Here is a 15,056-nt window from a genome sequence, read left to right as displayed (position 1 = left end):
GTCTCCATGGTGCTGCTTTGTTCTTTCCTGTAAAATCATCTTTTTCATTGTATCAACTGATATTTTACAATGGCATTAGAAATCTTGAAACTTCCCTTCCCAACTTGATGATTGACCTTAAGAATAAGATGATTTAGGACTTCTAGGCTTTGCTTCAGTTGGCAGGAGTTTGTAACATTTTATTCACTTGGTTGGACCAGGAATCATATTAGTACAAACACTCTACTTACTAAAGGAGTAGAAAACAGCTTCAAGCCATAGTAGTGACCATGTTAGAAATAAATTCTGTGACAATGATGATGGACATATTTTAACATGCAAAAACTGGTCATTAATTCCCGACGTTGTTTTGCATGTGTTTATAAAAGTGGGAGATTGGAGAAAAGGGAGGAGGAGAAGAAGAAAGCTGTAGGAAGCATAATTGTCCAAACCTAGCTCCTCCACAGTGAGCTCCTGGCTGTAGTCCAGCCAGTGCAGGTGCCATTTGCTTATATGATCCTGAAACTTAGGGACTCTCCTCTAGCTGGGGCAGCTGATTTTTGTCTGAGCTGTGTCCCTGTATCGGCTGCCAGTACCTCAGCTTTTTAGAGGGTTGCATTTTAATTGATGAAACCTTTGAGGATGCTGCTTTGTGTCACTATTGTTGGTGACTTTGGGCAGCCCCTGGTAGATAAATCTGCAGCCCTGACAGTGCTTTGTGTTGGGAGCTTCATCTGACTGCGTAACTGGCTCGGAATCCCTTGGAACCATTTCATACTAAAAGTGAAAGCATTGGCTGGAGGTGCCCAGGGTGCTTTTCCTTCTGTGATTGTTCACCTCATGTCTGATACCCTTCTCTGTCTAGGAACCCCTCAGATACAGCTCCCTGCTGTTTTCAAAAGCCATAAGATGAGGAAATGTCATGCAGGCTGTTTATTTCCTCTTCTTCTGTGGAGTTCCTGTGGCTGCTTCCTCAAGTCACTCTGGCTCATTTCAAGATCTTTTGTGTTCCTTTGGTGGAAGATGACATAGGAAAGCTCCAGGGCTTCCTAACAGAATTTTATAATTTGTTCTGTTAGTGTTTGATTTACTGTATTTAAAAATGGAGGTGGAGCCAAGTTGTCACGTGGGTGTCCTTGTATCCTTATATCCATGCTGCTTTCTCAGGATTTCTTTGCAGGAGAGATGCAGGTATGGGGGCTCACTGGAGATGCTGTAAAAGTCTCTTCTTTCTCAGTTGGGACCTGAGCTCACTCTGTTGATTCATTGGGGTTTTATTCTGTGGAAGGAGTCCCAAACTTAGAACTGACCACATGAAGATGTGGAACTTCAGTAAGTTCTGTATAGGATGAAGGTCAGCGCTTCAGCTTCCTTCAGCAATAGTAATTTTCATTTACTACTCATTTTCTCAGGATGTAGACATGTAATAGTATTGTTTCTTATTGATTAGGAATCATTGGAACTGAAACACCATATTTTACTCACAAACTGTTATATTTAATATCACTTCTTGCTTATCTGAAGTGGCTATATCCAGTGCCTTTAAACAATTACACACTAAATATCAGACTAAAACCAGAACTTCATACACAGTTGGCAAATTAGTTCCTCTTGTAACTCTTGTCAAGCCGTATTTAGATGGAAATTAGATTTTTCTTTAGTTTAATGTACTCCTAAAATATTTTAAACACTTATGCTGTGTTCATATACTAGCATGCAATGCATTTTATTTATAACTAATTAATTGAACTGATTGCTTTTGGGTTGCAATGTTCCGAAACATTATTAGAGCTGATAAACATCACCTGATAATTTTTTCTGCTTTTCTCAAGTTTGTAGGAAGAAAACCAGTCTTGCTGCTTTTCCAGTCTCTAGGTTGTTTCATAACTTAAAGCTGAGTGGTTACAGTGTTGAACTGATGAAACGCTATTTTTATTTCTTTAAGCAGCAATAAGAGATTGAAAAAGCTGGTTTAGCACTTCAGGAAGCAATATTCCCAAGCACTTAGCTAGAATCTCTGCAGTATTTTATTGTTGGCAGCCTGTGTTATTCCTTCTTGCTTTTTTTTTTCATGTAAATTACTTTATTGCACTATAATACATGTCAGCATAAATATCAGATTTTAAATCTATGCATTAAATTGATTGTAATTCAGGTTATTTTGTTAAATGATTTGGAATTTAGTTTGAATCTAAACTATGAGAATCAATATGCAGGATATTAAAAAAAAAACAAAAACCAAACCAAAGACCCAGCCAACCTTGAATGCATCTTAAGGGCTCTGTTTTATGGAGCTTCAGTTTCTTTGCCTCTCCACAGAGCTGCTGTTCTGAGCTGAGAAACTCACTGGTGCTGAGGTGTTCTAGGTGCAGGTGCCAGCTCTAGGTTTCCTTGGGAGGCTGCTCCAGCTGCTGCTGGCTCTGTCCTGGCAGCCAGCTCATAACCTGAGCATGGAGCTGGGAATTGGAAGGGCTGGATCTCCTTCAGGCTCACGGTCCTGTCCCAGCTCAGGCCTGGAGTCACCTCAGATGTGTTGTTCTTCTGCAGTTCTTACCTCCCTGTAACTGCCTTGTTCCTGCTCTTCCCTTCTTCCTCCTGCCAGGGACTCCTTTGCACAGAGGAATGGGAGCAGGGTGCCTGACACTTGGAAATAAAGTCACAGTTAGTTTTCCACTCAGTTCTGAGGTTTCTTTGTTACCTCTTGTACAAGATAGTGATCTTTGCTGCTTTTTTCCTTGAATGTATCTCATGATGTCTTGGATCTGAAATCAGTCAAGCTTGAACTTGTTGGTGGTAATGTTCTCAAATAAGGGAGTTGCCCTCAGTTTTTCCAAGGTTTATGATTCACCAAGGACTTGGTAGTCTAGGACAGTTCCTTACTTCATAGGGAATTAGCTTCCTGATCAGGAAAATCTCTATAAAATAGCATATGGAATTACATAATTATTCTTCATAGTAAACAAAAAAATACACATAGTCTACTACTATGCAACATTTGACTGTGGTATTTTAAGGGTGTTCTTGCTTTCCATATCCATGGCTTCCTGTGTGTTGAATGGGGTCACTTCTGTAGGTGGCAGCTTGGAAGAGAGAGGCGTGGCAGGGAGCTTGGGAGTGCCATAATGCACACGGACATGGGGACCTTTGACTCCTGGCTCTGACAGGTTTTGGCCACCACACCTCTCTGAAGGTGTTTGACTTGCCTGCAAGCTGAAGTTGGTCAAATGTACGTGTGTTGGATCTCAGCAGATTCTCAAGAATCCCAAGCTTGTGCTATTTCTTACCTATCTGACACAACTTTTTTGAGGAACTTTATGAATGTGGGATGGAGAAATTGATCTGAATCATTCACAGATCAGGCCTGTGCCCTCACTAGCCCTCTCCACTTGAGTGTTATGGAACTTGAGCATGCTCCTGCCACTTGTGAAAGGGTCTCTAAATCAAATTCTAATAGGCAATACTTATTACATGCTTAGAAAATTAACAAACCATTCTGTTAAGGATTGGGGCAGGAGTCACACAAGTTGGGTAGTGTAGTTTTCAATTCTGTTTGTTTGTTTTTTAATGCAAAGTATGGTGTAAAATCATGTTTGTTAATTTTCAGAGTGCTTGGTTAGTGCCTCCTCTTCAGCTCCCTGCGATGGCTTTGCAGATTGTGGATATGGTGCAATTTTTGTCACTCTGGTACCTCAGAGTAGCAGGGAGAGGCAGCCTCTTCAGAAGTCTTGGAATGTTCTGAGCACTTTAGTACCTGGACTTGACACATCTGTTGGTGCAGTTTCCATTATTCCTCTGAGACATCTGACCATTGCTTCTGCCACAGTTTTGGACTGTTGTATTTCACAAACTTTAAAAAATTACTTCTAATGTGAAAGGTCCAGCATAGAAACCACTGAAGTACTGTTTCTGATCTTAGTGACAACTCCAACTCCATTTGTGAAATTTTCAGGTGCTTCCAGCTTAGCCTGTCTCCTGACCCTGCTCTGTCTTCTCTGCTTCCTGCCTTGTGGTGTGAAGTTACCCAGCTTAGGGAGACACAGCAGGAGGGTGCAGCATTTCCCACTGATGCTGAGCTGGGCTGGGAGTTGCTGTTCAGTGGTGACTCCTTGGCAGGGGTTCCTGACTCTGCTGGGTTCAGGTGTACACAGAACTCCAGCTGAGCTGCTTTTAGTGATGCTCCTGTGCTGGAGCTCCCAGATCATAGCTGGACTTGGAGCTAGCTTGGAATTCCTTGAGTACTGGTGTATGCAAGGAGAGCACATGTGGAGAAATTCAGGGAGAACAGGCAATTACCTTTTGCTAATGAGCTTTGTGAAGGTGTGTTGGTGCCAGTAAGGCGTTGCTTGCCTCTGCTAAGAAGTTTGTTACAATTCTCATGGAGGGAGTTGTTGAATTGGGGCACTTGCGACAGTTGCTTGGTGCAATTAACTCTGCTTTTTTAGTGGACACCGAGGGACTGTTTGGTGTTCTTGCTGGCCAGGGCAGATCTTACAGGACAGGACTGCTTTACATTGCTTTAAAATTGCAGATAGCATCTGGGAGAGATAGAGAGGCAAGAAAATGTGCTCACTTAAAGCAACCACTAACACTCCCAAACTGTTTGAATAAATTATATGTGTAGTGATTAACACATCAGTTTTGGTGCTAACACTGTAATCAATCTAATTTTGTTTTTTTGTTGATAAAGAATTACCTGAAGTTGATCTCTCTTTATTCTCTGCTCTTAAATGCCCCAACAGCTAGAAAGCTTCCTAGAAATGAATTATCTTGATTTGCTGAAACCAGTTCTCAGTTGCAAGCTTGCTCTCAGATTCTCTGGATGTTCATATATGCTCAGTGTGCTCATACAAAGAGAAAAAGGCCCAGGTGGTGATAGTTCTTAGGATGCAGTAGCAATTTTCTGAACAAGGTTGCAAACCACAGGTTCTCATAGGAATTCTTAGTGTGTGCAACCAGTGTCCACTTTCCCAAGTGCTTCCCCTGTTGTGGTACCACAGTATGAGTGCCTGGAATGTGTGTAACCTTGCAGTGACTCTCAGGTGGGAGAATGCTCTGGTTTCCACTTCATTCCTGAGATTTTGATGTACAGATGTGTAGTGGTCCTGCTGAAATACATGAAAGGAAGCCTGGGGTGAAGAGGAGAGTAAAAGCTTGGTCTCTGGTGATGGTTCCTTGTTCCTTTTTCTTAGCTTACTTTTCCTGCATCCAGTAGACTATTCAGTTAATACTTTAAATTACCAATATTTGACTTCCCAACCAATAGTGGGTTTTTTATTTGTTTTAGAAGTCTGGTGACTATACAGGCAAAAGAACCAGTATATCTAGTTTTTCTCAGTAATAAGAATTCTTGGTGTATGGTGTGCATGTGAGATAGTTTGGGTTTTTGCTTACTTGCAGGAGCTGGGATGTAGTGGAATCCCAAGCCCTGGGGTATTTTCCTGTGGGCTGAGGGAGCTGTGCCCTGAAGCACTGCCCAGTCTGTAGCTGCAGCATGGACATGTGGAAAACTGCTTGATAAGCTCATGGAAATAGTAAATTCTATAGATAAGCCCTCAGTACCTCAGCATAATTTACCAGGGTTTGTTTTTCTTTCTGGATTTACAGAGATATGAAAAATGCTGTAATTGGAAACAACAAACAAAAAGCCAACTTGATTGTTTTGGGAGCAGTTCCAAGGTATGTCCTTTGCTACTCTCCTTTTCACTGATTCACAACAGGTCTGGAATAATGATCCTTCGATCACAGGCACTTTTTTATTTTAACTTTGATTGTAGTTGACTGAATACTTTCTTCAACGTAACTGAGAGAGACTTGAAATATCTGTTAAACTCATGTATTACAGAACAGGCTGTTGAGTAATGCTTTTCATTTAGAATTTCATAGAATTCTTTAAAGTAGTCTTGGTGTTTTTATTGAACTTTATCAGCTCAGGAATAAAATCTATTTTTTGACATTGATATTAATGATGGATGAAAGTGGTTGTATCTTAATCCTGTTGTTCAGCCAATTGCCTGGTGAGTTCATAACTGAAAATGTGTAAGGTTGTGTTAAAGATTTAATTTAAAATATTGAAAAACATCTGAGATAATTTGCTTGTCTGCTCCACTTGCTTCAGAGAATTAAAAACCATTGATCATACTTTATTGTACCTTGGTGCTTCAGCTGATGTTAACATTTTCTGGACCCTGATTCCACTAGTACAAATCGAACAGGTAACTTTAGCTCCTAGACTGCTCACTACAGCTTTCATTTCATCCCTCTTCTCCTCCAGCTTTCTTTCAGCCTCAGTTTGCAGCAATGGAGAATGAAAACCTTTTGCACTGCAGTCCTTGTGCTGTCAGTGTGGCACCCACCTGTATCTTTTTGCTTAAATGGCAACCAGGTCCAAACTGTTCTGCCTGAGAGCTGCTGCTGCCTTGTCAAGAATGCTTTTTATTTACAGAGTATCTTCTCACTGACACACTGAGTTTGTGCCAAGGCTAGCCTTTGAAATTTTCTAGGGGTTAGCAGCGGGGCCATCCCCTGTACAAAACCTGCTGGATTATCTTCCCTTTTGATCAGATACAAATAGGTGAAGAGAAGACTTCACAGGAGATGAACAGATGAACATGGGCGTTTGTTGAAGATGATGACAAATCTAAGGAATTTCTATCAGCAACAGGCCTTAAGGGGTTTCTACAAGTCCTGCTGATTCTTGTGGTTCCCATTTTAAAAGCTACAGAAGATCTTCACCTTTGAAATCTAGATTCTCCCTTTCTTACGTTTTGTAGGACTTCTGTTCCCTCAGTTATCCTGCTTTTTGCTGCTGCTTGTTGTGTACCCAGTAAGGATAATTCAAAAGTGCTTTTTTCTTCATTGTTAATTTGGCTGCTCAGGTAAATTATACAGTTAATCTACAACTGCAGAGAAGTGACTGGCCCTGGGAGATGTTAAAAGGTGAACTATCACACTTGTCCTTTCTTCAGGACAAGTTATTCTGAAATGGCTGGAAGTCTCTTCAGAGATTTTCAGAAAAGGCTCTTCAGACTGGAGGACTGACTAGCTGAAATACAGAGTTATTGTGACCAAAGATGATCCTCCCTGGCTATAACCTGATACCATCTACCCCCACGTGCCTTTCTGAAGGTTTTACAATTTCCTCAAGGTGTTGCAGACAGGCTTCACCAGATTCTAGACAGTTTGGATTAGAGAACTCCTTTGGCTGTTCTCTGTCAAGGAGGTGGGAATCCATTGGCTCTCGATGTGTCTTCTAATCAGTGAAGCCAGTGGAGCACAGGGACCTGTGGAATTCCAGTTTGCAAAGCCAAGCCTCTCCCTCAGTGAGGAGAGGAATAACCAACCTGGCATTCTTTGGTTTAAGTCTCTAAGAGCAGTTTTCCTTTCACAGAGTTCAGTTGCAGGCTCCCACGGGAAGTTGATTCTTTTCTCTAATGGGAATTGTTAGAATTCTGCTGCTGCTTTGTCCTGTGGTTCAGCTTGTTGTTTACTCATTTCTTGCTTCTCTCTCCTTCCCCAAGTATTCCTCCATCAAGCTTTCAGAAAATACTCTTTAGACCCAAGGAACCCCTTCAGACTCAGTGGAAAACAGTAGGTTAAATATTAGAACAGACTCATACAGGGTTTGGAAACAAGTCCAGGAAGTGTCTTTTGTTTGAAATTGGGCCAAATACTACTGGAATATATAAAATAACCCAATTGTTTTAAAATATTGCAAAGAAATGCAAAATTCTTTGAAGATCTCCCTACAAAGGAAGTAGTTGCTATGGAAGAATGGTGGATAACTGTAATTTCTGGGCCAGTGCCTCCTGAGTGTGTGAGCTGGCTTTCAGTGGTGTCATCTTTGGAAAGGGACATGTATCAATACCTTAAATGAATTTTTTGGGGGCCCTTTAAAGTTCAGTCTGACCTGTGGTCACCTCTGGAATGCTTGTTCTGAAGAGGGTGCTAGGGAAAACAAAGCTGATGAAAGAAAGCTTGCAGAATTACCATGTCTGGAATTTAAAACTAAGAGGTGTTAAAACTGTACAAATGTGTGCACAGACTTGGCCCTGGATGTTCAGAATGGAAATAGCCAGCTTGTGTGTGGATTTGTTTCCTAAGAAATGATTTTCTATATCTCTTCCTAGAATCATAGAATTTTCATTCTCATGGAATGCTGGCCTTGGGCCCCTGTCAGGGCTGCAGAAATGTTACTTCTTGAAATTCTTGCTTTTCAGTAGTAGTCCCAGAAAACAGAATTTTTAAAGTTTAGAGGGGAAAAGTTATTTTAAGGCCAAGTTCTTTCAATGGCAGACCAGCTTAAAGCTAAGACGACGGCATTGGCAAAAGTAGTTTCCTACTTGTACTGTCCTTCAGCTTTTTTTTCCTTCTGCCCCACACTAGTGTTAGCAGAGACCAAGAGGTCCACAGTAATTGTTGGTGCCCCTTTTTGCAGCAGTTTTATTAGAACAAATCCTGCAGCTTTTGTGTCTATCACCATGTCAGACACCTCTTCGGAGTCCCAGTTCAATATTTAATGCTTTGTGTTAGTTCCTCCTACAGCCTAAATCTCAGGGAAATGATTGAATTATCAGTTCAAATGTAAATTGTTCTTTTCTAAGTCATCTTCACAGGGCTTCTGAACTAACCAAGTGCTGTTCATCTAGTAGCAGTCTAGTGCTGCTGGCTCCCAATCCTCTGAGCTGTAAATGGCTCATAGAGGTGGAACTGGAAAAGGAAACCCTTCAGTGAAATGAGCACGAGGAAGTTGCTGTAAGTCAGCATTGCAGGTCTGTGGAGCAGCTTTTGGTACCCAGGGGGATGCAGCATTGCTGCTTTGCCATCCAGGCACCAGCAGGGCCTTGCAATCCTGGGATGGTTTCCTTCCTTTTTTCATGTGGGGCATGGTGGAGAATGGGAAAGGCAGTGTTAAATTCCAGTGAGCAAAGCATAGCTCTGTCTTCCAGTTTGTTGTAGTTACCTGTTGAAGCTCTGATCTGTGTGATTTTGACAAAAAACCTTACCTGAATCAAGTTATTGCTGATCTAATAATTGCTGAGTGTTCAATATTTAAAGTCTAATCACCTTCATTAAGAGCTTCAGTTATTCCTTTGCTCCAAATTTAATACAGTTTTAAAATCAAATTTTAATCCCAACCACTGAGGACTTTTAATGAAACCCCTAAATTGTTCTTGTCACTCACTGAAAATGATTTTCTAACTTCCAGCTGATTGTACCTCTATTGCATAAAGTCCATTATTTGGGGTTGTGAGGTGGTAAAGCACTTCCTCCCAAAGCTTTCTCTAGGTAGGTGCACCATAAAGAATTTTGTGTAGTTAATTTTAACTACAAATTAAACCGTTGTTTATTAGTGGTTTTGTTTAACTGTTTAAAATTTCTCTGGAGTATATTTTGAAGGCCATGTAGAGCAGCTGAAGGACTCTTCTTCATTCCATCACTTAAATTTTGAGTTCTGCACTGCAGACTGTTAAGTTGCCTATAGAAGTGAAAACTAGTAAGAATTTATTGGGATTTTAAATTGTTTCTAGGGCTGTAAACACACCAGCATGAAATTTTATGTTTCGATTTATTGTTAAACATTATCAAATTCCTTCAGGCGGTGTTCTTTTAGAGTTTGCCAAAAGAGTAAAAGGTTGCAGCTTTGATAACTGTATAACCTGGTAAAAAAGATGAGAGGGGAGATGCTTTAGGTGGCTCTGCCCCTGGCAGTGCAGGTAATGATGGTGTAACAGAGCTCTTCAGGACCACCCTCTGTGCTCCTGACCATGTCCTACCTCCACTTCTTGTGTTGTGTTTGCACCAAGGCCTGCCTCAGCTCAATAATCACACAAAAGTAACTCTCACAAAAAGCAGCTCTTGTTCTGTGGAGTTAAAAACAAGACAGGTGAGTAGAGAATGGGGAGAGCAGGACTTGCCCTACAGCAGTGAAGAAATGTGCCTTGACTTGCTGAGGTGACAGTGCCATGGATCTCCATCAATAGGAGCTGGAAAATCACCCAGGACAGCCACTTCAAGTGGTTCCTTGTTTGATCCTGCCTCAGAGCAAGGCCTGAGGATCTGTCAGAGCTCCTCTGTGCCCACCTGATTGCCCTGGTGCCTGCAGGAGCTGGGGCCTGGCCTCTGCTGGGGGCGTTAGTAAATGTGCTGTTATCAGGTCTGCACATCTTGTGGGACCTTCATCATCCCTGGAATGTTCCCAGCTTGCTTCCAGGAACTCCACGCACTTGGACACAGCACTGTGAGGTCTGTCATGCACATTAGGGAGCGTTCAGTCCAAACTTCTTGGATGTCCTTAGGAGGTCAGGACGTGATTGTTTCCTGCTGCCTTGTTCTGTTCTTTGTGCGGTTTGCATTGGGGTTTTCTGTCATGCACTCCACAGGGCAGGGATCTGTGCACGGGTGCTGTGCTTTGCTGTCTTAGGGAAGGAGCTTCACCTGCTGTGCTGGTGTTTCCCTAGGCCTGCTTTGCTCTAGGGTGTGGTGAAAGCTGGGGAGCAGAGGCCATGTCCTGTGGTTGTCCTTTGCTTTTCTTCAAATCAAGTCAGGAGTCAGGAGCTGATTGCATAATTAAACATCTCTTAATGAGGAATCACTCTTTCCACAAGGATGATGTATATAACTGGAACAAGGTATTCTTCTAACCCAGCTGTGGAGTACAGGAGACTCAAGGCAAATTTGCAGTCAGCAGAATTTTATGAGAGCTGTTGTTTTGAAGCTATACATCCCCATATCTCTGAAGTGCCTGTTCTGATAGCCAAAAGAAAGTTCTTAATACAAGATGTACTTCCAATGCCACCTTTTCTGTTGTATATTCTTATTAGAATTTTAAGTTTCAAGTTTAAAAATATCATGTACAAGGTAGCTTTATGGTACCTCGTGTTACTTGTTCTTAAGGAGCTGGAAGAGTCAAATCTTTACAAAATTACTCAAAAATGTGTTCTTGACATCCTCTTTCATGTGCTGATGCAGGACATTGGCTGGTGATACCAAACTCAATGAGACTGTAGTAAAATCTTTTTGTATACAGTGGAGGATTTCAAACTGCAGGTGAATGGGAAGTACAAAGAGTTGATTTTTAGTATAAGGTCACTTGGTATACTCAGACAAAAACCTTTTAGAATTGATTTGTCCAAGTGAACAACAGTTGTTCAGATGGTGGTCATAAGCTGGTTGATAATCTAAGTCACACAGGAATTTCTGGAAGGAAATTTCAGGGATTTTTTTATTCTTAGAATGAAGTTCGGATGTGTTTTGTCAAAGCCATTGGAATGAACAGTCCAGTGGTGAACATAGAAATAAGACATCAGTCTTGAGCAAATATGGTTGAAGCAAGACTAGGTGAAGATGTTGCTTTATGTAATGCCTATTAACACACTTTTTGTGAAACAAAAGGCTTTTATAATCTCAAAAATAGTCTTAAACTGAACCTGTGTAATTTACTATGTAAGTTTAAAAGCTCAAGAGTGCTGTTGGTGTAAATTTATCTCTGTTTGGTTTCAGGGGCTGTGTGTTGACCCCACCTATTCTGGTATAAATGGCTGCAAAGAAAGGATGTATTAATGTTTTGCTGAGTGGGTCATGGGACAGTCTTAGGGGAAACATTGGAATAAATTCAGCTCAGCCTGGAGATGTGACAGTGGTGATGTGCTAGGATGGAGGGTTTTGATCCAGTAACCAAGAGGGGAGGCTGTGCTGCAGCCACCTCAGTAGCTTTGAAGCCACTCTGAAGGGGATGTGTGAACACCTTGAGGGAGCTGGGAGCAGGGTAGGAGCCAGGACAGGAATCCATGGAGTATGGGGAGATATTCCTGCTGTAAACAGGGCTCCAGGGTTGTTTTCAAATAGAACATCATTAAAGAGGAAAGTCAGGGAAAGCCTGATTGTAGTAATGAAAAATATGGAGTCTCAAATCCAGACCTCTTACAGCTCCATAGATATTGAAACTCTCCAAAGTTGGATTTAGTTATGTGAACAAGAATCAGACTGGATGCAGGTTATGTGGTGTATATAGAACAGCTCATGGAATATTAATGTTAGTGAGGATGTCTAAGCATTAGGATAAATTACTAGAGCTGCAAGCTGAGACTCCGTGTTTTATTCCTAAGGGAAAAGCTTTCTGTGCAGCCAGCTTCCCTACTTATACACTGCATACTGCTGAACTTGGCTCTTTTAAAAAACTATTTGCACCATGTGAAATATTTCAGAAGCAATTCTGTTTGCATTGTAGAGCTTTATAGGGAGTAGAGTTAGCCCAGGTCCCTTGGATCCAGGCTTTGGAGATTTGGAATTGCTATTGCTTCCAGAATGGAAATTGGCATCTTACTTCAGGAGAAATTTCTGTGACTAACAGTCATAAAATCACTCATTTTTGAGTCTTCATGTGTAAGAATCTATAGCTGTTTGTCACTTTAGATATTATTGTACAGAAATTGTTCTGAATGCTTTTAAAATTATATTTAGTTCTCTCTTTGGGAAGTTCTGTGGACAGTGATTGCTTCCTGTTTTGTCTGAAAAGAAGTGCTTTTTAGCACTGAAAAGAACAGGTTGAAAAAAGTTTGTTGCCCTGTCTCGTTTGAGCTGTTCCCAGTACATTAATTCCATTCACAGTTTGGGGTTGACTCTCACTGGGACTTGCAGCACGTTCAGAGGTCACCTCTGTGCATGCAGCGAGTTTTTATTCCATGTTCTGTCAGCCAGCAGGGGTAACTCACCTCAGCAGTGCCTTGTGTTCATCACAGGGGTTCTCCAGGGTAGAGCTTTGGGACCTTCTTGCAAAGGACTGGATGGAATACAAGCATCTTCCAAGGCAGAATAGGATATAATAAAAATCATGATAATTCCACAATATATTCATCCTCTTTGCAAGGGGACTGGTAAGAAATGTTTAGAGAATCATGGCTCAGTTGAAGCTCTTATTTATTAACATACCAATAAAAGCTGTTTTGAGCTTCACAGCACTCAAGCTGTTCTCCTGGGCTCCTCCTCTGAGTGCCTGCCTATGGGGTTTGAGGACGTGCTGAGTTTCATCTCCTCACCAGGTGTTTTAGCAACTTGAGAGATGTTTGTGACAACTTGTAAATGGGATGGAGTGTGAAGAAGGGCATTTCTGTTCTTTTTAACTCTGGTTGGTGCTCAGACTGTATTGGAGAGGTTTAAATCATGCACATCTGTGTTACGGTGTGGAACTCTGCATCGCACTGTCTCAGCCATTGTCAGAGGAAAGGGAAATCTGAGCTGAGTCTCTTCCTTGCTAAGCCACTACAGTTTCCTTTTGTTCAGCAGCTGCTTCCTTTGGAAGTTTTCTATTTTAAAGTAGCCCCTGGTTTTCCCAGGTGTGCATCACGCCTCCAGCTGACCTTATTTCTGTTTCTTGCCATGGTTTGATGGAGTCCATTGAAGTGTCTCTCTGGATGGGTTTGCTGTCCTTCCTCGTCTGGATATGGGTATCATTCCTGACATCTGAGAAAAAAAGCCTTAATCACTTAATTGCCCTTAGAAGGGCAGGGACAAATGGCAGAAGTTGTATTTTATATAAACATAAATGGAAAATAGCTGAAGAAGCCTTATAGAAGTTTGAAAAAATCCAAATACTGCATTTTAATTCCCTGGGAAATGCTCTTGAAGTTGTGAGATCTTTCCTTCAGCTTTATTTCATTCCCTGTTTGTGGCTGTAAATAAGAACATTAGCACCTTTTTGCTGTTCAGTGTATCTGTGACTTTGTTTTCCCCTAAAGCACACAGAAGTGTGTTCTGGTCGCTCTAGCAGAGCCTTGTTGCAGTGTTTCTGCTGGTTGGGAATCCCAGGCTGGCTGCTGAGGGATAAGGCTGCAGATCAGGGATCCAGGTTGTGCAGAGGCACCGTGTTCTCCAGACATGTGAACCATGAACAAGTACCTTAACCATACTTTTAAGTTTCCAAAACCAAATTATAATCTTCCCTTCTGTCCCCTGCATATAATTGCCATTTTTCTACCTTTTTGTCCTGATGATATTAATATAAAGGAGGAATGCATTACATCTTTGCTAAATTTGTCTAGGCCAGAGCCTGGGAACAACAAACCAGTCCAGGATGTTCCCATGGACAATAGAAGGATGTGGATCTTTGTCTTTAATGCCTGACAGTACTTTATTAATTAACAGTTTTATGTTCAGTGACTATATGGATTCTCCTCAGTTGAAAGTTTTTGTAATTTTATAGTTGTCATGGAACTACTTAATTTTCAATGTTAGTTGGTGCCAGTTCTGTCTTTTAAAGACAGAAATAGAAAATATTACAATATGCATGTCTAGCTCTATGGAACTGAACCTGATCTGAACCTCAGACTTATTTTAAAGATGTAGAAAAGGATATTATCAGTATTTCAGAAACTTATTGTATGTAAAATGGAAGCTTAAATTTTGATGTTCCCTAATTATAAAGTTTAGGTAAGGGTTTCTATTTTAAGTGTGTTAGACTTTAGATTGTAGTCAGCATGTTTAATTTTTGCTCTTTAGGGGAAGCAGAGCTGTAACATTTGTTCCACATGTGGAGTGTTAATGGGAAAGAAAATAGCAATTACTTTCCTTGGAAGAGAAAAGCCTTCAGAATTTCATGTGCTTTTGAATTTTTTAAAAATCCTTTTAGGGGAAAAAAAAGTCTTTTTAGGACATGATATTGAGAGGCTGGAGAGGAACAAGGGAATGGAGCTGGGAATGGGGCTGGAGCACCAGGAGGGGCTGAGGGAGCTGGGAAAGGGGCTCAGCCTGGAGAAAAGGAGGCTCAGGGGGAACCTTGTGGCTCTGCACAGCTCCTGACAGGAGGGGACAGCTGGGGGATCGAGCTCTGCTCCAGGGAACAGGGACAGGAGGAGAGGGAACGGCCTCAAGCTGTGCCAGGAAGGTTCAGTTTGGATACTGGGAAAATTCCTCCTGGAAAGGCTTACCCAGCCCTGACACAGCTGCCCAGGCACTGGTGGTGGAGCCCCCAACCCTGCAGGGATTTAAAAGCCATGTGGATGTGGCTCCTGGGGACATGGGTCAGTGGTGCCTTGGCAGTGCTGGATTAATGGTTTGACTTAATGATCTGAGAGGACTTTTCC

The 15,056-nt window shown here is 41.6% G+C and overlaps 1 protein-coding gene across 3 annotated transcripts in view; it reads left to right on the top strand.

Annotated features, from left to right (window-relative positions):
* ARMC8 (armadillo repeat containing 8) overlaps positions 1 to 15,056 on the top strand; it is a 60,581-nt gene that overhangs the window by 9,492 nt on the left and 36,033 nt on the right. For 2 of the 3 annotated variants that reach the window (XM_063408111.1, XM_063408112.1), the window contains exon 3: positions 5,584 to 5,655. The exons of the other annotated variant lie outside the window; for it this stretch is intronic. In XM_063408111.1, coding sequence (XP_063264181.1) covers positions 5,584 to 5,655 — 72 coding nt within the window. The remainder of the gene's footprint in view (positions 1 to 5,583; positions 5,656 to 15,056) is intronic. 3 annotated transcript variants of the gene reach the window in all.

The sequence above is a fragment of the Prinia subflava genome, chromosome 11 (genome assembly GCF_021018805.1).
Source record: "Prinia subflava isolate CZ2003 ecotype Zambia chromosome 11, Cam_Psub_1.2, whole genome shotgun sequence".
Taxonomy (NCBI): Eukaryota; Metazoa; Chordata; class Aves; order Passeriformes; family Cisticolidae; genus Prinia; species Prinia subflava.
This window is presented reverse-complemented; position numbering and strand designations above follow the sequence as displayed.